The sequence below is a fragment of the Lethenteron reissneri genome, chromosome 7 (genome assembly GCF_015708825.2).
Source record: "Lethenteron reissneri isolate LAM-NWPU_2019-01 chromosome 7, ASM1570882v1, whole genome shotgun sequence".
NCBI classification, from domain to species: Eukaryota; Metazoa; Chordata; class Hyperoartia; order Petromyzontiformes; family Petromyzontidae; genus Lethenteron; species Lethenteron reissneri.
This window is the reverse complement of record NC_083785.1, coordinates 990,208-1,018,148: the sequence shown is the minus strand read 5'-3', so window position 1 is coordinate 1,018,148 and position 27,941 is coordinate 990,208. Positions and strand designations below refer to the sequence as shown.

The 27,941-nt window shown below is 47.9% G+C and overlaps 1 protein-coding gene across 4 annotated transcripts in view; it reads left to right on the top strand.

Moving 5' to 3' along the window:
• Window positions 1-27,941, top strand: part of LOC133355619 (microtubule-associated protein 2-like) — a 71,012-nt gene that overhangs the window by 17,938 nt on the left and 25,133 nt on the right. For 2 of the 4 annotated variants that reach the window (XM_061572982.1, XM_061572990.1), the window contains 7 exons: window positions 3,725-4,033; window positions 8,238-8,413; window positions 14,022-16,814; window positions 17,481-17,681; window positions 17,967-18,080; window positions 19,439-19,497; window positions 22,208-22,322. In XM_061572982.1, coding sequence (XP_061428966.1) covers window positions 14,081-16,814; window positions 17,481-17,681; window positions 17,967-18,080; window positions 19,439-19,497; window positions 22,208-22,322 — 3,223 coding nt within the window. In that variant the 5' untranslated portion in view covers window positions 3,725-4,033; window positions 8,238-8,413; window positions 14,022-14,080. Of the gene's footprint in view, window positions 1-3,724; window positions 4,034-8,237; window positions 8,414-10,751; window positions 16,815-17,480; window positions 17,682-17,966; window positions 18,081-19,438; window positions 19,498-22,207; window positions 22,323-27,941 lie in introns of those variants that run through there. The other 2 variants (XM_061573004.1, XM_061572997.1) reach the window with 2 other exon arrangements.

Below are 27,941 nucleotides of genomic sequence, written 5' to 3'. Positions count from 1 at the left end.
GGGGGGGGTTACCGTACTGCGAAGGTTGTCCCCTTTTCACGTTGTGGAACATTTCTCGATGTACGGCCTATCCCGGCTATTCTGATGTTGACCGCTTGATCCATGCCTTTTGTTGCCAACGATGTAACACGATTTTTGTTCCTGGGTCGTAAGCGTTATTTTATAATTGCTTATGCCTCAAAGGTATAGAAAATGGCTATTATTCCCCACAAACTTTGCTTTTGTGACCAGGTATCTCGGCCTCGCTGTGCGCTGCATTGCACCGCTAGTCGAGTAGATAACCTTGCGTTCAATAAACCCTCGGAGCCAGGATGAACGTCCAACTCCAATTGTCATTTATTGATTGTAACAGAGTAAAACTGGTGAGAAAACACAGATACAGCATCTGTTATAATCCGGAAATACCAACACAATGAACACCACAGCATCAGAACATTGTCTTAGATAACAATAGTTCATGGACGGACCAGGCCCCTACATTACCACTGAACAACTAGGCAAAGACACAAGCCGGTGCGTTGCATACAGGCACATCGTGTATTCATCCCACTGCACCCCAAATGTACAGCATTACACTTAACACTAAACTGTGGATGAGATACTTCGTCATCTTTACTCTCAGGATCGCAACATAGGCACAAGTCTGACTCGACCTACTAAATCACAAGTAACATCCACAATCAGGAAAGTCGCAGGCTTCGTTACTAACTAGGCCTCGTATTTACTACAACAACTTAACGGCACCATAAAGGCATTTACATCACTATATCGGTCATTCCAACATTACAACAGCATTGCCAAAATATTATAGGAATATACACAAACTTACAGACAATGCTTTTTAAGCTCCCACAATGGACAAGTGCGGCTGTGGTCTCACTGAGATGCGATGCGTGCCGCCATCTTGACTTATCTGTGTAATGGCCGACGCCCGCGTGGTACAGTGGAAATCTAAAATCGTAACTTCCTGGTCACGTGACCAAAATTAGCATAAAAAACAGGAACTTCCTGTGAACGTACGCTCCACATCTGCCGTGAGGCAAGACACCGGGTCTTTATGTGAAGGAATGACACAAATTTGCCCGTTTTCTCATTGAAAATAGGTACTGGCGGAGCCAGTGGGGTGGGGGTGGCACGTGCCCCCCCAATGATCTGATCGAAATCCCTAATTTCGATCGGATCATTGGGGTTTATTAGGAATAAATCGGCATTTTGCGACCTCCACTGCCACTGTGTAGCATATTATTACGTGCCAGGGACTCTATGAGAAGATAGGACAATCTGAGTCCATAATTGACAATAAGTAACGGCAAAGCAGTTACAAGTGACTTAGAAAATTGCGCGCAGTTGTATATACAGAGTACACGACATCCCTGAAAGCATCAACACCTTCAGCGAGCGCGATGCCGATCACACAACGCGGTTCGAATTCGACCCTCGATCGATGGCTGCGCCATCGCCGCACATGCGTCGAATAAAAATCAAGGGACAAGTCCTTACTTACTAACAACTCCTTACTTACTTACAACTCCTAACATTTTTCATTGCTGGAGGGGTTGCCCCTCCGACCTGAAAATCCTGGCTCCACCATTGAAAATACTGTAGGTCAATTTCAAAGTACAGTGAGGGAAAAAGTATTTGATCCCCTGCTGATTCTGTACGCTTGCCGACTGACAAATAAATGATCAGTCTATAATTTTAATGGTAGGTGTATTTGAACTGTGAGTGACAGAATAACAACAACAAAATCCCGAAAAACGCATGTCAAAAATGTTATACATTGGTTTGCATTTTAATGAGGGAAATAAGTATTTGACCCCTCTGCAAAACATGACTTAGTACTTGGTGGCAAAACCCTTGTTGGCAATCACAGAGGTCAGACGTTTCTTGTAGTTGGTCACCAGGTTTGCACACATCTCAGGAGGGATTTTGTCCCACTTCTCTTTGCAGATCTTCTCCAAGTCATTAAGGTTTCGAGGCTGACGTTTGGCAACTCGAACCTTCAGCTCCCTCCAGAGATTTTCTATGGGATTAAGGTCTGGAGACTGGCTAGGCCACTCCAGGACCTTAATGTGCTTCTTCTTGAGCCACTCCTTTGTTGCCTTGGCCGTGTGTTTGGGTCATTGTCATGCTGGAATACCCATCCACAACCCATTTTCAATGCCCTGGCTGAGGGAAGGAGGTTCTCACCCAAGAGTTTACGGTACATGGCCCCATCCCTTTGATGCAGTGAAGTTGTCCTGTCCCCTTAGCAGAAAAACACCCCCAAAGCATAATGTTTCCACCTCCATGTTTGACGGTGTTCTTGGGGTCATAGGCAGCATTCCTCCTCCTCCAAACACGGCGAGTTGAGTTGATGCCAAAGAGCTCCATTTTGGTCTCATCTGACCACAACACTTTCACCCTAGTTGTCCTCTGAATCATTCAGATGTTGATTGGAAAACTTCAGACGGGCATGTATATGTGCTTTCTTGAGCAGGTGGACCTTGCGGGCGCTGCAGCATTTTAGTCCTTCACGGCGTAGTGTGTTACCAACTGTTTTCTTGGTGACTATGGTCCAAGCTGCCTTGAGATCATTGACAAGATCCTCCCGTGTAGTTCTGGGCTGATTCCTCACCGTTCTCATGATCATTGCAACTCCACGAGGTGAGATCTTGCATGGAGCCCCAGGCCAAGGGAGATTGACAGTTATTTTGTGTTTCTTCCATTTGCGAATAATCGCACCAACTGTTGTCACCTTCTCACCAAGCTGCTTGGCGATGGTCTTGTAGCCCATTCCAGCCTTGTGTAGGTCTACAATCTTGTCCCTGAAATCCTTGGAGACCTCTTTGGTCTTGGCCATGGTGGAGAGTTTGGAAACTGATTGATTGATTGCTGCTGTGAACAGGTGTCTTTTATACAGGTAACAAAGCACTCCCTTTAAGAGTGTGCTCCTAATCTCAGCTCGTTACCTGTATAAAAGACACCTGAGAGCCAGAAATCTTTCTGATTGAGAGGGGGTCAAATACTTATTTCCCTCATTAAAATGCAAATCAATTTATACCATTTTTGACATGCGTTTTTCTGGATTTTGTTGTTGTTATTCTGTCTCTCACTGTTCAAATAAACCTGCCATTCAAATTATAGACTGATCATTTCTTTGTCAGTGGGCAAACGTACAAAATCAGCAGGGGATCAAATACTTTTTTCCCTCACTGTATCACTGTCCTGGTCACAAAAGCAAAATTTGTGGGGAATAATAGCCATTTTTTGTACTTTTGAGGCATAAGTAATTGGAAAATAACACTTAAACCCAGGAACAAAAAATAAAAAAAATTGTTACACAGTGAATTATCGCAACGCTCCCATTACCCCGATCAGCCCAACAACCTCACGTGCAGGGCCCACGCGCCTGGCCAGCACACCCAACTTTATTTGTGTGGCTCACTGGGAAAAATAAATATTGCTGAAGAACTCTCCTCTGGAGTTACCACACTCAATTCTGCCCCACTTGTTTGTAAGGTCGATTTCCTTAACCCAGTCCTCGATAGCTGCCTCCGAGCCCACTCTAGCGTTGATGACGTTTCGGTATATTTCTTTCAGAATTTTGAGACGCCCTTTGTGAAGAGACATCATTCGAAAAAATGCGGCCCTCCATCAGAAACCTACTGCTCTGCAGCCACTTACCCGGCTCGCTTGCGTTGAACCTACGCGTTATTATTCTTTTGTGTTGCTGTGCTTGCAGAAAACTTCCCTATGGAAATCTAGCGACGAGGCATGTGCGACCAGCAGCAGCCAGACCCGTTGCACGCACCGGCAACGAACGTGATGGAAGAGGAGACAGCGGAAGGCGGCGGAGGTGGTGAGGGGACGTGGAGCAGCAGCAGCGGCAGGGGCAGCAGCAGCAGCGACTCGCGTGACGACCGGCAAGCCAAAGGGCAGGGAACGGAGCAGAAGCCGGCGGGCAGAGAGAACGGATTGCCATGGAACCTGAACCCACAATCTGACGCTGCCGCTGCTGCCGCTACTACCGTTGCTGCTTCAGATCAAAAACGTAAGTTTCTGTGTTTACAGGGGAGAGGGTGTTGCTCTAACATATCAGTAAACGTGGCGCAAGACCCGCAGAAGTGGCCTTGCTTTGCCTCGTATCGTTTCTATTGATTGCCACAGTATATCGCAATATACTGTGGCAATCATACGGTGGCAATTAAACCGCAGGCAACGTGTGAAGGCAACGTTCGAAAGCTAAGATAGTCTTTGATTAATTAAAACATAAAATGCGTATACCCATACACTCATAGTTTTTTCGTATATATGACAGAAATAAATCCTGAAATCAGTTGTAATTATTCTCAGCTATGCAATGCTTAATGATATACAGTAGTGAAACTCCTATTATCCTCCCCCCTTTGACCTCCTCTTCCTCGGTGCCATGGTGGATAGGAGATGTTAACTACCTCACCTGGTATGGAGGTCGTGGGTTTGATCCCGACCCTGACGACTGCTGCTGTATATTTGGAGTTTGCATGTTCTCCCCGTGCTCGCGTGGATTATTCTCCCAGTCATCTAGTTTTCCCTCAACATTTAGAATGAACGTGCATTCAGAGTATTTGGCTGCTGCTATAAATGTCCACGTGACGAGCCACTTCCTTAAGCTTTAATTGGTGGCCATGTCGCTGCTGAAACAGAGCTACATAGCTCAGTGGGCCTTACCTGGTAAAATGAACATATTTTATTCTCGTTTATGATGATTATATTAGCCGCCACCCCAAGTTTATCTGTGGATTTTCCTCTTATCCCATTGTCCGTTATTTTATCCATGCTTTTGCGTGGATAACAGCAATAAACTAGAAGTCTGGGGGGAATGCATCCGACTATTCGCACTTATTTGTAGTTTAGAATTATATTATTGATGTTTCATGTTTTTTTTAAGTTATATTGCCCAAACGTAACAATACGTTTGGTCACGTTGCATTGGCAGTGATACACGGTGAACAAATAGCAAAAAAATATAATACGTTCATCAATAGCATTGTTGGCTTAACATCACCTCTTATATCATTTTCCTTTTATGGCCATAGTGTAATTAACGGAAATGTAGGGTATTTTTTGTTAAATGTAAAAATAGCATTTGCCTCTACTTTGCATAATTCATGAACAAGTAACTCGTGCAAGATTTGCTGCATGTATTTCGAGTGCAATAATACATTTTAATTGACACTTTTGTGAGGAAGCTAAAGGCAGCAATTACAGATGACGCCACAGAACTATGTATCCATGGCAGATCTCTCGTCCACGAAAGCATAATAATACTAGCGTTGGTTTATCTACTTTGTCTTTCTCGCCAATGTTTTCCCAATTGTACGTACATATGTTGCACTTTTTTTCACCATACGTAGCCAACCGTGTTAATCGGAGGTGCCATCTGTGCTAATTGTGATTTCGGTCTCTCAAAGCAGTGCAACCACTGTGCTAAAGGACTGCTCACGGAAGCGGATATCACAGAGCTACCTCTGAGGTCCCTTCATGAGCCGAATAAACCACACCGTGGGGATTGCACAACACATGTTTAGTACGTGACTCCATTTCGTGTTTGTTGTGTGCAAGTTATCGGTGACCAGGCTGAGATCATCAACCCACTGCACTTGGGAACCCAGCCTAATCACAGGCGGGTGAACTCTAGAATCGAACACATCATCTCGGCAAGGCCAGCTCTGACCTCCGAGCCATTCAGCCACCGGCTGTGTGTAGCACAGCACTGTATACTATAACACGGTGTATATTTACTGTGGTTGTGACTGCACAACCAGCAGTGGAGGGAGATTAAACGGACACGTAGAGAGTGGTACACTGTTGGAATAGGAAAATGAATGTGCAGAAGTTCAACTCCAGTTCAAATTAAAGTTTGTATTACACATAGGGCAGGGGGAAATATAGGTTAATTCAACATGGTTGGGTTCAAATTTAAAATACCTCAAGGATTATTTATATTGTCTCTCCCATGTTTGGTATGCACCTTATTGGCAAGTTCCGTATTTAAGATACCCTCCCAGTAAATATGTAACGTTGGGCCAACGTTCCGCATTTACTGGGTGATTGCCTTTGGATTGAATGCAATAACCATGGCATGCTTGCGTTCCAGGTGTGAGAATTGGTTCCACAGGGTGCCGCCGTCCCATCCTCGTTACGGGGGCTGCCGTGTTGCGGCGAAACTCAGTTCAGTGTCGTACGATATAAACTCCTATGCCCGTCCTACCATCCGTATTTTAAAATATCGTAATTATCCTGGCTCACTTAATTTTGCTTCCACGTTTTTTTGTTTGCCCCCCCCCCTCTCCAAAATATATTTACGAAAACAAAACTCAATCATACAAATTGCAAATAAATATCCGTCACTGTATTGATTCATGTAATGGTTTGTACAAAGCTTTTTGGGGTTTCCTTGAGTAATTGACGGCATGGCCGTGACTCAGCTCACGTGATTCTTTGGTGGAGCTCACCCCGAGCTATAAATGCTGATACGTTCATTGCCTTTGTACTGTAGGCCAATCCGTTTCAAAGACGATGCCATCTAATTATCAGAGTTTGTTGGATTGCATGTTCACCCAACGTCCGTGTGGTGACTGCAAACTAGATTCCTTGCTAAAATGTATCTATTTGGTGTTTGAACATCTTAACACCTCCTGTTTTATTTTTCCAGAAAGGGTAAAACTTATTCTTACTTTTTCATAGGATTCACGTGTATGGCAGGTAGCGCATTCTAATGATGCAGCGCATCGAGAACAGTTGAATGCACATATAAAAACTCTTGCAATGACAAAGCGTGCAAAGCCCTGGTTCATCGTAGCCTTGCTATCGCATTGCACACGACAGCCTTAACAATACTAAATATCAAACAATATACGATGCATACACTGTGCACAGTATGTATATACAATGCAAGATATTGTAGTTTGTACAGGATCATTGAGTTTAGTAATCATCAACTTAAGTTGTATTTGTTAAAGTCTGGCAGAATAATGATTTGCTGCTTTTTGTGTGTTTAGTGTTGTGGTCCTTCCCCTGCACCTCCGATTCGCGCGTTTGGCTATGTACGGGAATGTAAAAGAAGTTCAAATACAGAATTACATTTTATACGTAGGCTTTCATGACCAATGTTAAGATTTATATTTCGTGTCTTTTTGGTGAGGTTCTTTCGGTATGTTTTTTTTTAACCTCCACCGCCCTACAGCCAACACATTCAAGTTGTCACGTGGGCAACTTTGCCAATTGATTCATGTTTTTGAAGCAAACAGGAGAATGTTGAAAAGCAAAGTGACATGTTGAGAATCAATAATAGAGGTTTTTCTACTGCTCCATTACCCTTGTCACTGTTCATTGTGTGTCTGCAAATTATTAAACAGGGCCCTCCCCAGAGACACTTTGCAGTGAGCGCGACACGATGGCTGATTCCCTGCGTGATTAACTCACTCTCAGATGGGAAGCGGTGAGAGGCGTAGTGGTAACAAAAAAACACCAGTAAATACTGTCCTGGCTAGGTGACCAAAATAAAGTCATAATCACGAGAGAATAAACGTGACAATTCGCCGTGGGTATGATCTTGATCTGCGAGTGTTCGACGATGGCGGTGGCACGACGCCTCCCGGCTCCTCGGACCGTTGAGAATGTTCTGCTGCGACGTTCCGCCGGAGATCAACTCCAGTGCCATCGGATGTTAACACCTCAGCTGGCACGAGAGCTGAGGTGAAAAAACAATCAGTGGGAATATTTGCCGACGTGACAAGTTGATTTTATTCGCTCCGCCATATGGCGGAGGATTATAGCTACAAAATTGACATTGTACCGACATGATGACTTCACGCACATTTACAACGTATTATGAGTCACAGTTTCCATGCTGGTGGTTTCACGTCGAATTTACTGCGCATACTACAGTACTCGCTATCTAAAGAAGACTCGTGTTAGTGACATTGCGCTTTCGGCTTTTCGCAAACCGTCACTGGCAGCTGCCGTGTGTTGTAACAGCGCACTCCGCCTTCAGGCGTTGTAACAGCGCACTCCGCCTTCAGGCGTTGTAACAGCGCACTCCGCCTTGAGGCGTTGTAACAGCGCACTCCGCCTTCAGGCGTTGTAACAGCGCACTCCGCCTTCAGGCGTTGTAACAGCGCACTCCGCCTGAAGGCGGCACCTCGCGCGTTTCCCGTGCGCCCACCCGCCGGCCGTTCTCCGTTCCCCCTGCGGTCGCTTTCTGTGTGCAGAGCGGGGCGCGGGAGCGACGCGGCCGCGAGCCACGGCGGGTGGCGGCGATCCCGACGCGAGAGCCACGGAGCCGGCTGCTGCAGGCGGGCGGCTCGGCTGAGGACGCCGACCCCGGGGCTGGGGCAGGCGGCGACGACGGCCGTGGCCGCCTACCAGAAGATTTCTTTGGAGAAGGGTGCGTCGTGACCGAAACCGTTTGCGCGATGACTCGTTTGCTTTCGGGCTCTTCGGTGATCTGTCTTTTGTAAAGAACCTCTCGATAAAAAAACAACGTACGTGAAGGTGAAGAAGACGTTAAATACGGCATGGTGTGTTGTTTTCAGAGCAAGATTAAGGCGGTGGCTTTTTTCTGGCGCTTGCGGCGTTCATTGCGCATTGCAGCCGCTGCTTCTGCTGCTCCATTACGCTTGTCACTGTTCATCGCGTGTCTGAAAATTATTAAACAGGGCCAAACCAAGAGACACTTTGCAGTGAGCGCGACACGAATGGCTGATTTCCTGCGTGATTAACTCACTCTCAGATAGGAAGCGGTGAGAGGCGTAGCGGGGAAAAAACCCCACCAGTAAATACTGCACTGGCTAGGTTACAAAAAATATAGAATTACAAGAGGATAAATGTGAAAATTCGCCAAGGGTATGATCTTGATCTGTGAGTGTTCAACAATGACGGTGGCACGACGCCTCCCGGCTCCTCGGACCGTGCCAGGCACTGTGCACAAGAGCCGGCGAGATGACAGGCTCGGGTACGCGGAGCAGCGCACACGGGCATCCTTGAGCCCAAATCGGGGGAGAGCGACGCGATTGTGAATGTGAATATTCATTAGCAGCTTCTCCAGCGTGCGTTAACATTCAGAAGCAGTCTAGCGGTAAGCCACCCACCCCTCCTTTCATAGCCACAGCCCAAGACCGCAGTCTATTCACAATCCACCACTGTGCTGTACAGAGAACCCGAAAAGTGCTGATTATTATTCTAGCACCACACGTCACACATGAGTGATGTGTATTTCTTTATTTCTTATAATCTCGCATAAAAAACGTTATCACACTATCACATGGTAAGTGTTATTTTTTTCGTAATCCAATTTACGTCTTGGTGTTTACCATACGTCAAAGTGATTTTCTGCTCAAATGAGCATTGAGGAGGTGAGGTCATCTTGGATTTTACGACCCTGAGCCAGTTGTGGAAATTACACATTCCTATGGCGGGGGTGAGTATCCTTAAGAAAACCACTAATTGATTTCCCCACAAAGCGGTATCCTATTTTATCGGCCTAGGAGGGATGATGGATTGAATCAACCTGAGCAACCAGGATTTGAATTCACAACCTTTGTGATTGCAAGCCACCCACTCTACCGCTGAGCCACGTGGCTGGTTTGCCTATTGATGTGCTGCCTATGGATGTGCCGCCCGTGTATTTATGGCGAACGCAATTGTTAGCTCCTCACACCGACCTGCGTAAACCCGAGATAGCTCCTACGAAGGTGACTGCGAATGGTTTAAGTCTCAGGACGCCTCATACAAACCGGAGTTTCAAAGGTGGCTCCTGTGTTTCCCAAGCGTAGAGAAGACAGAGCAACAATTGCGGTGAAGAAGATACAAAGATTTGTGCGGGGCGGCCTTCCAGGCGTCCACGCAGGTATCATGGCAGGTGATGTCATGATAATGCGCCTGGCCTAATTCGGATTGAGACCTCTGCCACCAACTGGGAACCCAATTATGTCAATTACTCCACCCTCTTCACAGCCTCGCCGTTACTCACGAAGAGGGGGGAGCTCATTGATGGCACTACCAGGTTAGCTGCCGTGTTTTCGGTGGGACCGATGGCAAGGTTTCCACATCTTCACAGGCAAGCTGCACGTTCAGCAGCGAGGGGGTCTCCAACTCCTTATCAGGATAGGCAGCAATTGCCAGATCACCCGTGACGCAACATGTGGTTAACCATTCGGGAGCCATCGTCCATTGACCACAGCTAGCCATCGAGCAGTCTTCCATTGATTCTGTTCCAGAAGAGAAAAAACATGGTACAGTCATACTATGGGAACCTCATTTGCCAGTAAAAATATGATAATTAGTTTTTTACCCTTCTATCTGGCAACAAAACTGACACCTTTTTACAAGGAGTCATGTTTGCATAGACCGCAATACCTGCAGTCATAATACAAACAAAAAACATAACTCTGATAATGTGCACTGTCCTTGAAGTTGATTGGTCCACACCCGAGACAGCTTTCCTTAGTGCCTAGTCTCACATGGGTTGGACCAGATGACGCCAAAAGGCGCACAACTCAAAGACAATGCACCATCAGAGTATGAGAGCTCAGGGCAAGCATCTACACTATGGGAACCTCATTTGCCAGTAAACATATGATGATTGGTTTTTTACCCTTCTATCTGGCAACAAAACTGACACCTTTTTACAAGGAGTCATGTTTGCATAGACCGCAATACCTGCAGTCATAATACAAACAAAAAACATAACTCTGATAATGTGCACTGTCCTTGAAGTGCATTGTCTTTGAGTTGTGTGCCTTTTGGCGTCATCTGGTCCAACCCATGTGAGACTAGGCTCTAAGGAAAGCTGTCTCAGGTGTGGACCAATCAACTTCAAGGACAGTGCACATTATCAGAGTTATGTTTTTTGTTTGTATTATGACTGCAGGTATTGCGGTCTATGCAAACATGACTCCTTGTAAAAAGGTGTCAGTTTTGTTGCCAGATAGAAGGGTAAAACAGCAATTATCATGGTACAGTCATGCGAAGCTTCTCGAACTCCATGGTCAAACACAGTTGTGAATAAGTGTTGAAGCTAAAGAACGTCCCTTATGTACCTGCAAGTGCACAAACAGCTCTTACTCCCAGCCAAGTGACTTTACCAATCCAAAAGCCCTGGTCTGTGAACATTCTTCTAGGCCTTCATCAGGTCTTTGACGATGTGCCGTGGTGAATGTAACCAGACGCGAACTGCGTTGACTTCCACATGAGTTAGAGGACAAAAAACAATCCAGCTCCCATGTACTTCACAAGTTACGTATTGATTGTGTAACTTGATGTCACTTTATAAAAATGTTAAACTACATTGCTGCGCCCATTTATCCCGACCCCATACTATGAGGTAGACTTTAAATTTTGACTTAAAACTTTCGTGATTGCAGTGACTTTACCGAAAGAACCAAAGAATAGGTAGACTTTACTTTGTGGAGTTGCCTCGATTCATAATTCGTGTGTCGCGGTGTCCTTACATGCCCAAGTGAATTCACATCTTGTGTGTTTCCTCTCAGCCCCTTCAGATTATCATTTCAGTGCCGCTTCAAAGGTCTGTGTATGCTCCTCGGGTTTTTGCACTCATGGAATTGGGGACGTGCACTCATTTCGTCCACACGTTAGGGAGTACCGGTTTCCAATGAGGGTCCTGCAGGTGACGCTTGGTCATTTGGGTTTGCATACGAGGTCTGAAGATTATGACTCTTTGCTGCTCATGTGAATGCCACCAGCCCCCATGGACTTTCTAAAGTGGCGAATGAGAGCCGCTTATATAGAGCCATGGTGGTTACATCGCCGTTACTGCGATTTGTGTGGATCGTGATGTAAATGTCCAGCGATTTGCCAATTTGATGTTCTCTTACAAATTACCATCCTCGATTCAATGACCGTGGCTAAGATCAGTGGCGAGCGATATCTAAACCGATCCAGGGCGCTTACCACCCCCTTCACCAACGCGCACTGCTGGCCGGCTTGATGGACACTGTTTTAATGGGCAAATGCGCACCACCATTACAAATGACAGGAGGATGTCCTTTTCGTGTGGCGCTGCATGCAATGGCTTCGTCCCACCCCATCTCCATAATTCTGTGCGACAGTGTTTCTGCTCACCAAAGCAAAAAGTCACCACACTCGTGGATTTGAACGTACTCAATGTCCGTTCTAGAAATACAGTGTGAATGACTTAACGATACACAGCCACAGCAGCAATATAAGTTTCCCGCATAACCTCATCCCATCCACCGCATTCATTTTTTTATATAATTTTTTACAAACTCTATTCGGGAGGTAGGGGGAGTAGTGCATTGGTTGAGCGAATTGCGCTGTAAACCCGGCGAGCTAAATTCGATCCCCCGGCCGTGGCCAACACCATCGTGCGAGTGACGTTTGAACCGGTCCCTCAATAACCCGCCCCCTTCAGCGACCCTCACTGACCAGCGCGTTGAAGTAGGGTTAAATAATTCCCATGACCGGTGTGGTTGACAAAGGGCCCGACAATCCTTGTTTAACAATTATGAGAAAACTGCAATAAAGCAGTTCACATTTAACTACATTTGCACAAAAAACTCATATGTAGAATGTTGAAAACACTTCCAGGGCATCTGCAGAGACATATTGGAAACCGCTGCCCCCTGGCATTCACCCACGGCTTTGCCTGAGCTTGCAGCCTGCCGCGTCTTATGCAACGGGGTTGTGCGCTCACTCTCTGACGATTGAGCGGGGGGAACGGGTGTGTGCTGTGGGCAACCACTCTTGCAGTTGTGCTGCTCGTGGATTCACGAGCCTTTGACGCACAGCACGCGCTGTTCTTTTTTTCTATCTCGAATGAGATACTTGCTGCAAACATCCGCTGTGTGCGCTGTGCACTATTTTAAATCACAAAATTCCACTGTGCAACGGTGGTGCCCATGCCCAGTAAACTCGGAACGCTGGCCCAACGTTGGGCCAACGTTGGACCTACATTGGACTAACATAGGCCCAATGTTGGGCCTAGGTTGGTTCAACGTTGGGCCTACATTGGACTATCATAGGCCCAACGTTGGGCCTAGGTTGGTTCAACGTTGGTCCAACGTTGGGCCTACATTGGACTAATATAGGCCCAACGTTGGGCCTAGGTTGGTTCAACGTTGGTCCAACGGTGGGCCTACATTGGACTAACGTAGGCCCAATATTGGACCAACGTTGGTCCAACCAAACGTTCCAACGTTGCCCCAACGTTGGCACGTGTCCTGGATGACCCTTATAAGCAAATCAAAAGCACTGCGAGCATTTGTAAGTACATTGTTGAAGGCACAAACAAACGTTGGAAATAATCTAGATTTCATTGTCAAATTTAGCAAGAATTACATTACAGAGAAAACCTGCAAAGTTACCATTGTATTTGCAGATACTTTATTGGTTAATTGTTTTGAAATGTATCAAATAACTTGTAAGAGTAGAGTAAACCGGCCACTTTTGGCCTAACGTTGCAAGTTCACTGAGACCTCGGTGCACACACCTCTGCATTGTGCTCTCCCGTCGACCCGTCTGCTGTGCCGTAGACAGTATTCGAATGCATCGCACGACTCTCGCAATACTTGAAATTCCTACGGATCTACAGAAGCGCTGCACATTTTAACAAACGTTTGTGTGCTACATATTGGGCAGCTTTACAATGAAAACAAATTCATAGATGGCAATAAGTATTTACAGCTGCTGTTGTACAGTAAACGCGATGTGCATGTGAAATGTATGCTTCGGTGGTAAACATGCAACGTTCGCCCAATGTTGGTCCAACGTTGGTCCAACATTGGGCCAACGGTTCCAATCACATGCCGATGTTGGTGAAACGTTGCATCTTTACTGATTTCCTGTTGATGATTAAATATTAATCATTATGCTTTGAGTAATAGAGTACTCGTTTTAAGATGCAATCAAGCAGGCATGCTGATGACACAGATCATCTGGACCATGATAAAATGAAAATAATTATCATAAATACATCACGACATCCTGAAGTGAGCAGGCTTTGTGTCATTTAACAGAGACACCAGCCACAGAAACTCGTGCAGATGCCGGTGTAAAGCCAGGCCATGACATTGAGATGAATACCGCCCACCCTCTGGAAGCAGATGTCACTTCCAGCAAGGGAAAGGAGGAAAACCCTCTCCCAAAGAAAAGCGAAACTTGTTCATTTGCTGAAGTGCCTTCCGGTCGAGAAGAAGAAGAGCGTGAGTTCGCATTGGAACAAGACGCCATGCGTGGATTTAAGACGTCTTCCTTCGCAGGCATTAAAGTAGACACCCGTGACGGCGGTGACCTCGAAGGAGCGGCAGTCTCCAGTGAAACCGCTTCCTCTAAAGCAGAGGGCGCTGTAACAAGGGACGGCGTTATCATTCGCGAGCCCGACGTCGCTAAAGAAATTACGATTCCTGATCGCAAAGGCAGAAGCGCAGAAAATGCAGAGGACTTCAAATTGCTGCCAACCATGGAACGAGTCGAAACCACTGAGATCCTGAACCCCACTGAGATCCTGAACCCCACTGAGATCCTGAACTCCACTGAGATGATGAACCCCACTGAGATCCTGAACCCAACGAAAGATCAGAGCTCGGTGGATGAAGGCCAGGGTCCTGCATCGTCTGGATTCACGTGCGATGATGACACGGCCACGCATGACCCAGAACTGTCCACAAACACTTGCGTCGACTCCAACGTGTCGTTTGCTGAGCATCAGGTGCATTCTGTTCATATGGAATCGAACAAAGTCTTTCAAGATAAAGTATGTCTGAATACTAAGGTTGAGAATCGTGACGAATTACATCGATTCCTGGAACAACCGGACGCAGAAATAAACAACAAAAAGGCACCTCCTAACATCATTGTGAGTAACTTAACAGAAGTTCCAAACGAGGAGGAAGAGGAGAATGCTGCTTGTGTTGTTGAATCTTCAGTGCACTCTGATGGATTCTGTGAAGAGCAGTTTGAGGGACCTGACTCTGAGAGCGAATGCCACGGGAAGGCTCCAGCTGCGGACAAAATCCCCGACGATTGCGAAGTGTCGCACGACACCTCAGAGGACGCCCATCACGCAGCGGACGGACCGGCGGCACTCTTGCCCCAACGTCACACCTCACCTCCGTGCTCCGCAGCTGGCGATGGAACCAAGCGTGACGGCGAGTACCTGTCATTCCACCAGGAGTACAGTCGGCAGTCTTCTCAGGATATACCAGAAATACTTGAACTGAGTCGTGAGGAGTACGTCCCACAGTCACCTCCATCCTCTTGCCCCCCAGATAGCGACGCCAAGGAAGAACACAGGTTCGTACCCGAAGTTACGAGTGCCGGCGATGAGAAGCTTTCAGAAAACAGCACTTACCCTGACCACTTTATCACCGAGTATCCCACAGGAGCTTCTCCCGAATGCTCGTTCAGCAGCAACTACTCGGCCACCTGCCCTGCACTGTCACCTCCAAAAAACATTGGCCCTGAAGTGTCTACAGTTGATTCGTTTTTGGCCCCCATTGATGTGCCCGAGCCTGAACATGAAGCGGACAAGTATGAAGATCTACCAAAGCAAGAATCCAGTAATGAAACTGCAGAGGGAACTGAAGACAGTGTTCATTTAAAAATCGAGGGCAAGGAGAGTCCTGCGGAAGGGGCGCACGTGACGCCGCCCGATGACCTTGCCCCAGCACCCCGCGAGCACGCAGAATGCTTGGGGGGATCGGCCTTGTCCTCCAGCGGGCGCAAAGCCGAAGGCGAGATGGACCCGGAGACGAAAGAGCAAGCGGTGGCCGCAGTGGTAGCGGCGATTCCTTCGGAAGCAGGCGGTCCTCAGGGGGGGCCGCCTGCCGTGGAACACGTCAGCAGGCATGAGCATGCGAGCGCGGCGGCCAGTTCAGGGGCGCTCAGTCAAGTGGAATGCGCCGCGGCGGTGCCCAAGACGACTTGGCACAAAAGGCCCCTTGAAGTGCCCATCGCCAGTTTAAGCGATGGCACTGACAGTTCACGTAATCTCCGGGGGGGCAGGGTCTGCATCTCACAAAGCGAGGGCAGAGACGATGAGCTTGATAGGCCCTCGGAAACGACGGCCGGGGTCCTGCCGGGTGAACGTAATGAGGGCAGACGTGGTTTGACCGAGACTGTGACAGAATCTGGCGAAGGTAGTAGTAGTGACCTGGACGAGGGAGAATTCAAGTGTGAGCGGGAATCGATGCCTGCGTGCGTTGCTGACATCACAAACGACACATCTGAATTGGAAGACTTTGAAAAAAACGAAAATGCGATCATACAGGACGGAGGCAATGAGGAGGCTGCTTCGACCAATATCATCGACACGTCGGTCACTTCTGAAGCGCGTGGAGGAGATGCGGGACATCTCGTCTCCTCCTCCAGCAGCAGTGATGACGACGACATTGAATCAGAACGCAAAGCCACTGCTGCCGAGTCACTTCAGCGGGAGCGTGCAGTTGCCGACGACCGGCCAGGAGAAGCGGTTGGCGCAGAGGTGAAAAGTGAATTTCCACAGGACCCACCTATGCAAGACCAACAGGTCCCCATGGCAACAGAAGTGGTGGAGTCCGTGATCATGATCGAGGAGGACATCCTCACCGTCATCCAGACGACCACGGTGGAGACGGAGGAGCTCACGGCAGACGAGGCAGACTTCAGCCTGTCCGAGGCACTCGACGAGCCGTCCGAGCGGGATGTGGCAGAGCTGCGAGCCGACAACGCGACGGAGGTGGACGTGGACACGGAGGACCTCAGCGTGGCCACCGACGTCATATTCTCAGATCTATCACTAACTGAAAAGACTGCACGCTGTGACGACCGAGGTAATTGGGCGCCCGCCCGTCCACGGCAGCCACATGCACGCGCACACGCACGTACCCGGGGGGGGGGGGAGGGGGGCATAACCATTCATCGCGGTTCCCCTGGCCGTCCAGCGCAGCATTTTCACGACTTGAATCATGGCGATTCGATTCAAGAACCACTTAGTTGTTGAAATTGTAGTGAAATTATTGGAATTTAGCAGCTTCTAGCTGCTACAGCTATCATATGAGCCTGTTACATACAATATACTGTATATAAATCAAATGTATTGCTTCCTACACACCTAGTCTTTGCATGTCTCATCAGCTTAGAAAATTAATAATCGATGTTAATCGATTAATCATTACACCACCATGTTGGCGTTAACTACCTCGCCTGGTAGACAGGAAGTCGTGGGCTCGATCCCGACCCTGACGCCTGCTGTATATTTGGAGTTTGCATGTTCTCCCCAGTGGTCGCATGGATTTTTTTTCAGGACCTCCGGTTTTTCCCTCCACATATAGAATCAACATCATGTGTTTAGAGTATTTGGCTGCTATAAATTTCCACATGATCAGCCACTTCGTTGAGCTATCATTTGTGATGGCCAGGTAGCTCGTATTGTAACATACAAAATTATTTTTCAATTAAATGTGTCACATTTAATGAATGTCTTAATTGCGTGTCAGGTGGAAATGCCAGAGATGCTGCAACAGAGGCTGCGCGAGGGGATTCCCGTTCGATGCCCGCTCGCGAATTCGCAGCGTGGCAACACGATCAGAGGAAGCCGGTCAAAGCCCTCGATAGAAGAAACAATCCATCGAAAATCCCGAGCTCGCGTAAAAATCAAGACTCCAGGCCTGACCCACAGGACAAGAATAAGAAGAAAGGTTCTCCTTACCATCATAAATATAATTGCGCATTCGCAGCACGTATGTATGCATGTGCGTTGAACTTCTTACGCGCCGTTCGCAGCCAACCGTGAGAATCGGAGGTGTGCGGAGGAAGGACAACAAACTAAACACACAAAAAGCAATTTTTAAGAAATGAGTTTTCAATCCAGCAACGTTCGCCGGTCGTCGATATTATTGTGCGTCAGTTGAGTCGTTGACGGGGGGTTTCGTTGTGCGATTGAAAGCCTGCGTGCGCGTGTCTCTCCGTGTTGCCGACACAAGCATCAGGTAGGAGCGCAGAGCCCACGAAACGAGCCGTCGTTCGTCTTAGAGCGCCCGCCCGGAGGAACGGCGCGGGCGATGCCGAAGTGTCGCACGGTAGACGGAGATCGAAAGGTGATAGACGACGCGTGGGGTCCCCCCCCACCATCGGGTTCCAAAAACGTCGTTGTCGCGTCCTTTCGCTTTCATTTCTTGCATCTCACGAAATCTGTGTTTGTGTTCTGTCAACCCTCCGTTTTATACCGTGCGCCTTCTTACGTTCAATTTGCCTCTCCTGCAGGATTCACCGTGACGCACATTGCCCTGCCGTGGCTTTGTTTACCATGAACCCTGCAGCTCCTTCTGTCTTTAAGTTACAGCAAACGCTGATGTGACAATTCACAAACAGTCGCCACGAGTTTGCGCTTTTGCACGATATTTTCATTTGCCGTGTTCCGAGTGTGTTTTTGTGCTGGTGCGTTTGGGGGTTTATTTGGGTTGACGTTTGCTGTGCTTATTCGCTAATTTTGCCATTCGCTAATTTTGCAATTCACTAATTTCGCCATTCACTAATTTTGCCATTCGATAATTTCTCTCTTTCTGTATGTGCCATGTCCTTTCTAAAAGAAGTCGGATATCATGGACTTTCAACTTAGTTCTGTCCATGATATTATATACTCAAGAAATGTTGCATAATACTCCCAGTTGCAGCCAATTGTTCAAATGTCCGATGCACTTAAGTCGCTGTCTTTCCCGGCTTCTTTTACCTATTATTGTCCCGGTCAAAACATTACATTCAGTCTCTTGTTTTCTCATTACATGCCATAGAAATCTAACTTGCCTTTCTCCAATTATTCTCGTACTTTTTCTGGTTGTGTATCTGCTGCTATCCGTAATGCATGTGTGTTACTCATCGTGTGTCCATGAAAAGTTGCAAATCCTTAAAAAAACACATTCTTGTTGCTTTTAGTTTGCTGATAGGATCTTTGTTATTGTCCAGCTTTCATTTACTACTAATTTACTAAATAGAAGATGTTTAGTTAATGTTCTACTCAAATGAGCATAAAGGCAGTGCTTACCTCCTGTTTACAGCCCAGAGCCAGTGAGGACATTCCCTATTATTAAAGCAGCGCTGTGGTATATCTATAGTAGTATATCTATAGGACAACCACTGTGGACTTCCTCACAAAATTGGTACTTATTTAATCGACCCCAGAGGGATGGTGGGCTGAGTCAACCCCCAACTCGGAGTTTAACTCTTAACCTTTCGACTGTGAGCCACCTGGCTGGGCTGTTTGTTGAAGCAACACATTTATAGGTGCATCCTCTTCGTCGTTCATGCCACCTAGCATCATCTAAATATACGTAACGGGTGCTTTGTTATTTAAAGCAAGAGAAGCTGCATTATGTATCCACGCGATGGTATGTGTTTTTATTAATTAATTAAATGTGTGGTCTTTCTGTAACCTTTATATTTTGTTACTTTTGGAAAGTTACGAGAACGGAAAACTGGCATTCGTCCGGAACAAGCAGTCCCACAAAACACCGCAAGGTAACCTCCCTGCGGGAGTCTCATCAGCTGCACTCGCTCCTCTTCCATCCAACGAGAGAAATTAAACACAATTTTTTTTATTTTACCGGGTAAGGCCCCACTGAGCTACATCGACCTGACGATCACAAATGGATAGCTCAACGAAGTGGCTTATCATGTGGAAATTTACATGAGTAGCTAAATACTCTAAACACGTGATGTTGATTACTAAATGTGGAGGGGAAAAAACGGAGGGACCCGGAGAAAAATCCACGTGGCCACGCGGAGATAGACACGCAAACTCTAAATATACAGCAGGCATCAAGGTCGGAGATCGAACCCACGACCTCCTGCATACAAGGCGAGGTAGTTGACATCTCACCACGCGGGGCCCCGACGAGGGACGAGGTAATGAGGGGGGAGAGAGAGGCTTGCTGTGGCTCTGCCGTGAGTGGGGCTGCGCAATAGCTGTGATAATAATGAGAAGCTCGGAGCAAGACGTTGCTGTACACTTCCAGTCAATAGCATTGAGAGCATGCATGTACAGTATGTCGACCTTCATACGCACCGTACGTGGCCAACCGTCCTAACCGAAGATGTGGGGGAAAGACAACAAGCTAAACACAAGCAGTTCTCAAGAAGTTAGTTTTAAATCCTAATATTGGAAGAACGAGTGGTCCAGACGGCCACAAAAGCAAATCTGAAAGCGCGTGATGCGGTGACCGCCTTTGTTCGATAGTTGAGCCAAAAGCAGCTGCAGCGAGGATAACCGGAGTTTGCGTCATGGTGTATTCTCCTTGACGAGCTCAGTATGAGTTGTACAACGCGGGGTTGTGTAATACAGCATTGTCATCATCGACATCAACAGCCACGATCATGATCGGATATCCCAGATAACATCCACATGTTGTAAACAGCAAGTCAAATCCAGGTGTCCTGCCTGTACCCAGTGATTCACTCCGCCTCCTGCTCCTTAGCCTTACCAGCCGACGCCATGGCTGGTAGAACCAAACCTGCTGCAGATAGGAGGGGGGGGGGTCACAGCTGAACAACCATACTTCATTGCGTTGGTGCAGGTATCGCTTGAGAAGGGAATGGACACAGTGGTTTGTGAACAGTGCTCTTAGCCCGGTGCTTTTCTCCCTCTGGGCGCTCGCTCCACGCCTCTGCATCTTCAAATTCAAAATGAGGCCTCCTCATGCAGGACTCCCAACCTCCATGTCAGGGTCACCGTGGTTTGCGAGATGTTGACTACCTCGCCTGGTGTACAGGAGGTCGTGGGTTCGATCCCGACCCTGCTGCCAGCTGCTGTGTATTTGGAATTTGCGTGTCTCTCTCCCCGTGGTCGTGTGGATTTTTCTCCTGGCCCTCCGGTGTTTCCCTCCACATTTAGAAACGTGCGTTTAGAGTATTTGGCTGCTATAAATTTCCATGATGATGAGCCACTTCTTTTGAGCTATCATTTGTGGCCAGGTTGCTTCTGAAAAAGAGATTTGTACTCAGTGGGCCTTACCTGGTATAATAAAAATAGTTTATTTTAGTTTTCTATACTGTATCATAGAAACCACCATTACATGTTAACTAGAGTGAGAATAAACTTAGATATATTTCTCCGTCAGCCTCGGACTATCAGAGAAGTGTGCAGTTTATTGCAGTAGATCTCACTACAAATCAGTTCCTGCCACCCGAAACCCAAGATGCCATTTCCCAGACTCGGGACAAACCTGGACAGGTGGCAACCCTGATGAGATCACTCTCATTTTCACATGTAAGTACCTATGTTGAACTTCCTTCGCGCTGTACGTAACCAACCGTACTAATCGCACCTTTGATAATCAAGTGACAGGCTGGCATTTGATGGAATGCTGAAACGTCGTGTGCTTGTTATAGAGTTAACTCTGGTTATCCTTGGGCGGATAATTCCGTGTTGTGGATGAACCGCGCTCATTCACACCTTTCACACGCCCTGGTTAATTGACCAACTGTTCCTCACTCGAGGGTGCCCATGTGACTGCAGAAACGTCTGCAAGTAAACCAGTTACTTGGATGAAGCAATGAAAACAGATGGCGCATTCTACATCTGCACCCCCAGTCTCGCGAGCTAGACATTAAATACGCGCTACAACTTCACGTATGCTTTGTATTTCTCCATTATTTAGAGTATTTGGTTGCTATAATTTCCACGTGACAAGCCATTTCGTTGAGCTATCATTTGTGGCCAGGTCGCTTCTGAAATAGAAGCTGATACCTCAGTGGGCTTTACCTGGTAACATTTCATAGTTAAGTCTTTACGTGTAATTTGTTTTAGTGATTTGCTTACCTTTCCTATACTTTTCACTCCTTTAGTATTTTCGTATTATTTGATGTTGTAACGTTCTGACCTCACGCCCCTACTGGACATCTGTGAAAAAAGAGCTTCATAGCTCATCGGATTCCTCCTCCGGCAGTCTAAATCAATATTCTGATCCTGATTCCGATTATCCGGGCCACTGCTGCCCTCCCTCCCACCCTCCAGTTCCCATGATACCGGACAAATCTCGAGTTGGCTGCAAAAGGCAGCGGGGCAGAGCCTAAAGCTGGGAAGAATTAAATGTCTTCCATTTTTACCATTTGTTCCATCTGTGTGCGTCGGCATACAACCCTGCGATGTAACACGTAAAAAAGAAAATGCATTGAAATAATTTTTGAAGATGTGAAACAGTCACTTTTTTTTGTCACACGCTCCCCACAGGCAGGGGTCCTGGAAGAATCATCCCAAAGTCACCCAGGGCACCCACCCAGCATGTCCCCGTCAGCCTACAGAGCCAGCGCCAGGTCCTTCTCGGTCACCCCCAAGAGGCCGACGAGTGAGTAACGGCCCATGACGCTCCGCCAGCACCCCCTCGTTCACGGCTCACGCCCTGGGGTGAAGCGCGTTGAATTGTGCGTCAGTGCATTGGTGTGTATTGAATCTATCACGCGGTGGTGCCGTAGTGTAGCGGTTAGCGCTACGCTGCGCTACGGAACCGGCTACCCAAGTTCGATTCCGGCTCACGGCCAACACCTGTGATGATTGTCTAAATGGGACCTGGGCCTCCACTAGGTCGATTCAGCCTCAATTGAGTATCTGGCATGGTGTGTAAAGATCACCATTTGGGGGACAAAGACAGCCGGGCGTGGTGCTGGCTACCCACCCCCTGGTGTGCCGTGCCAGCCTTCATAGGTGCTCGCTAACAGCACTTGCCCCAACAGTCTGTTCAGGCTATACAGGGGATCTTTGTCTTTGTTGAATATAGAAGGTTGTACAGGGTGTTTTAAAGAGATGGACCCGATTTGAAATCGCTATATCTCTGCAACCATGAACCACCCATGAATGAAACTCTTACCACTTGAAAGGGCGGGGCATAGAGAGGGCGGGGCATAGAGAGGGCGGGGCATAGAGTTTCAAATGATTACCGCTAGATGCCTCTCCCAGTGCACAAACAGCCCCTAGCCTCAGTCATTCGCAAAATGGCAACCCCGCAACACAAGGCGTTTTGCGTTCTGCAGTTCGGCAAGACTGAATCCGTAATTGCGGTGCAGTGTGCGTTTCAACGGCGTTTTGGCATTGATCTGCCAATGTCAAAGAGCATGGTGGCACAAAAGACCGGGTTTTTGTGCCACCTTTAGCAACTAATCTGGATGAGCTCAAAAAGAGAATCACGGCAACGGTGACTTCAGTGGAAGAAGACACTTTGAGAGGCGGTTGGGACGAATTCAACTATCGTCTCGATGTTGTCCCTACAGCAGGCACACATAGAGCATTTATAAAATGGTTAGTAAAACTTGATAACTCATTAAACCGTTTGCAACTTTATGTGTAATTGTAACATGTTGCCATCGTGAAAATACTGCTTTGAAATTGGGTCCATCTGTTTGAAACACCCTGTATACCCAAGGCACACCACGGGAAGGGGAGTAATCAGAATAAAGGTTATTGGGTACTGCATAATATGTACTGTGTATTACCATATCCGCATAATTCATTATAATTTATATTATTACATTACCCCCCCCCGCCCCCTATGATCTTCACACCTGATAGGCACACATTGATCACATCATCTTGCTCTATTTATGAACGGAAGTGGGAAGACTTTCTCACAATTCTGGAAAATTGCCTGATGAAGCTGGTCGTGATCACCAGCTGAGATGTTACAGTACTCAAAGTGTTCTGGGTTGACTCGAATTGTCACGTTTTCTGTTTGCATGACAAACCCTTACAAATTGGCTGTGTCGGATTGTGGCGGGTTTAATGACACATTCATATTTACACGATCTAAACCATAAAACCCTTATTATGAATAATATTGGTTACAAAAGCCTATTACTACGTGTTAAACGGTGTAGAGTCAGTTGTTGCAAAAAGGCAGCAGACGGGGGGGGCGGGGGGGCAAGGTGATCGGTAAAGTGAGTGGATGCCGGGTCATGGTGAGCAGCAGGAATAACAAAGTGGAGGGGGGAGGAGGGGCGGTGAGAGGAGGAATGAGCGGTCCAAGACGTCGGGGACAATCATGGGAGGGGTAAAAAGGGGGAGAGGAGCGAGCATAAGTGAGCAGCTGCACGAAGGAGCAGCGTTTGTGTTTTTTTAGAGAGAGGGATGAACGCTGAGATTTATAAGTGCAAGGGGTGACCAATAAGGCCTGACTTGGTCTTTAACAAGGTAGGGCACCGACGAGGGGTTGACAGGTGTGAATCACGTGACTTGCGGGAGGCTTGAGAGACTGAACGCGACGACGACCGGCAGCGGGCAGCCCCCTTGGATTTAGTGGCTCCTGCCTTCCCTCACAGCAACGCGCGCCCATCCGTTGCACGACTTTTGTAACGGACCTTTGGCATGCGCTGGGCCGATTGCAAATTGCTGAGCGGAATATTTCAGCCCCTGGGCCGATAAGCCGACTTAGCCAAATTGTGGCGGAGTCAAAGGCCGTTTTTGTTTGCTTCTTATTCTTTTGACCTTGTTTGCAATAAAATTACATCTCGAACAAATGACACCTCGTTCAAAACATGCATACTTGGTCACCTTTCATGTCGATTCACTCGCAAACTTTTAGAAAAAACATGTTTGTGCTTAAAAGATTAAGCAAATTAATTGCTGACGCTGCATTGGCACAAGGACAAATTGCAGGTAAACTCAACACATTCATTCATAACACCGTAGCCTTAAAAAAATATAGACAAAAGGTGACGTTTCGGGCGATGGCCCTTCTCTACAGTGCAATGGAGGTCCACCCGTCTCAGCCTTGAGCAGTGCTCTACTGTCCAGCAGCCTTCACCCCGCACGAGCACTCGCCACACTCCCTCCCACCGCAAGCCCCGTGCTCACGTTACGCAGCCTTATAGCTCCTCTCCTTCCGAAACTTCTAGAATCTCTCCTCACCTCCGCCCCAAGTTCCCTCCATCATTCATCCCCCAACCCCCCTCTCTCTCTCTTGACCCCTAATCCTCTCCATTTCCCGTTCTTCCTCTCCCGTTCTTTTCATTTCGAATTTCCTGGCCAATCCCCTGGCGCTTTACTCATCCCCGCACTTTGCCGAGTGGCTGTCCGAGCGGTCAATCAGGGCTCTCCGCCTTTACTTGCTGCTGGCACCGGCCACCAGATTCCGCCTCGTGCCTCCCAGCATCGGTAACTCCTCTGGTGGCCCTTCAACCCAGTGGATTCATCCAGTCTAATATTCCTATAGTCTAAACAACAAAATAGATTCCTAATTAAACACTTTGACCTCACTTAGTGCTCGAGATGCGCTCCTGAAAAAGTGAGCGCTAATTGTCTCGGCCTCGCTGTGCGCTGCGTTGCACCACTATCCGAGTAGATAACCTCGCATTCAATAAACCTTCAGAGCCAGGGTGAACATCCGACTCCAAACGTATTTAATGACTTGAACGAGGTAAAACTGATGGAAAAACACAGCACAAATACAGCATCTATTAATACTTGGAAATATCAATACAGTGCATGAACACTACAGCATCATAACATTGTCTTAGATAACCTGAAACTCAACAATAGATCCTGGATGGACCAAGCACCTACATTAGTACTGAACAGCTATACAAGAGAATAAGCTACTGTGTTAAGTAAGGGCACATCGTGTAATCATCACACTGCACCCCAAATGTACAGCACTACATATAACACTGAACTGTGTATGAGACATTTCGTCATCCTTGCTCTCAAGATCGCAATAAGGTTACATGGGTACAAGTACGACTCGACTTATTCAATTACAAGTAACATTCACAAAAAGGCAAGTTGCAGGCTTCGTTGTTAACTAGGCCTCTTATTTATCATAACAAATTAACTGCATTATAAAGGCATTTACAGCATTATAACGGTAATTATAACATTATAACAGCATTCCCAATATTATGAGAACATAAACGAACTTACAGACAATGCTTCTTAAAGTCCCACAATGAACAGATGCAGCTGCCTTCACTGAGACATTATCTGTGCATCCATTTTGGGGAAAATGTCAAAACTGGGTGGTTTTTAACTTTTGCCGACAAAACTGGATCCCAAATGTCAAAACTGGGTGCACCCTGGGTGGCCAAAAACTTGAGTTTTGGACACTCAGGGTGCACCCAGTTTTGACATTTGTCAAATACACTTGATAATTGTATACTAGCACAGTGTGCCAGCACCCCATTCATCCAAACACTTGGTATTTGTATACTGGCACACTGTGCCAGCACCCCATTCATCTAAACACTTGGTATTAGTATGCTGGCACAGTGTGCCAGCACCATATAACTACACACACTTGATATTTGTACGCTGGCACAGTGTGCCAGCACCCCAACGACCAACATTTCAAGCTACGGCTCGGACTCGGAAGTGAGCTCGGGGCGGGCTTGCGACCAGGCGGGCGCACTGCCACCTTGCGTGATGACCTAGACTAGTGACTCGCGTCAATACCAAACTTTTGGATTGTTGGTTGATGCTACGCGCTACTGTACACCCTTAAATTTGCCATGCATTCGACCATAGCCCGCCAAACGACCAAGCACAGAGACAAAGGCGACGTCCTTGGGAGATGGACCAGCCTGCTTGACGCTCCTGACCATGGTCTCAATGGTGCGGAACAAACCAACGAATGCGCATCTCGTTGATTGGTCAATCCTTTGGCCCACCGTTACGGTGATTGGCGGAAATATTGTGTGAAAAATCAAATTGCTGGCAATGAAAATAGACATATTGTCTCGTGAAAAATTGAAAGTAGACGTATAAACGTGATTTTTCACAAGCATTTTTCACGAAACAGGTGGAGGAGCGGCTCACATTCGAATGGCAACCCTCCACCCCAAGAAGACTTTTACCACGCGCCGCGAGGCCATCCACGGCATCCAAGACTTTGCTTTGCAACAAGGCAAGCGCGCGGTCCTTGACCTCAAGCGAAGCGGCGGACGGCACGTTGCCATCGTCTGCTCTAGTTCAACACCTTGTTCCTTCAAGGTGAAGCTGACGAAGCTCACGGGGGAACGACGCGGCTTCCGCGTCTCGGCGCTGTGCACGGATCACCACGGCTGCACGGGCACTACCAAGATCACGCAGCGCCAAGTGGAGGCGAACACGACAGCCCGTTCGGCCTTTCGCGCCAACCCCCGTACCTCCGCACCGACTGTCATTGCCCAGGTCGCCGACGTTGCTCGCGTCATTGTCCCGACCCGGATGATGTACCGCGCCAAGAACACGTGCATCGCGGCGAACGAGAGTGCGGCCCATGCAGGCTTCGAGTTCATCAACTCGCTGGTGGAGACGTTCGGCAAGCTCAACGCGACGACCTGCAGTGTGCGAGAAGACGCGGGCATCTTCTGGGGTGCGTTCATCTGCAACCCGATCGCACGCTCGTTGCAGCCAAGTCTTCAACGCGTCGTCGGCATCGACGGGTCGCACATGAAGGCGCGCGCCTACAACGGAACCATGCTCGTCCTCGTTGGGCGCGACGGCAACAACCGCAACGTCCTTCTCGCCGTGGCGCTGGTCCGAGACGGCAGCGGCCTACGACTGGTTTCTCAACTGCTGCACGACCAACGACATCGAGCTCGACGGCACGCCGGTCTTCTGCGATCGTGGCACGGGCATCCTAGCCTCCGACTGGAAGGACCTCATGCTCATCCACTGCACGCGGCATTTGATCTGCAACGGTGTGGACAACATCGGCTCCGCGTTCACGCCCGACCTCCAAGGCATCATCTACGATGCCCAAGGGTGCGCCTCCGAGGCCGCGTTCCGCAGCTCCTTGGGCTGCTTGGGCGTAGCTCTGCCTGCGGCGGCCACGTACTACAACAAGATCGACCCCCACACGTGGGCGCTCTACCCGCACCTGCACACGACGCCATTGTACGGCTGGCGCACGACGAACTTTGTGGAGTCCACGAACAGCGAGGCCCTGCCGGCTCGCGAGATGGACCCCTTCCACTTCCTCATGCACCACATGGAAGAC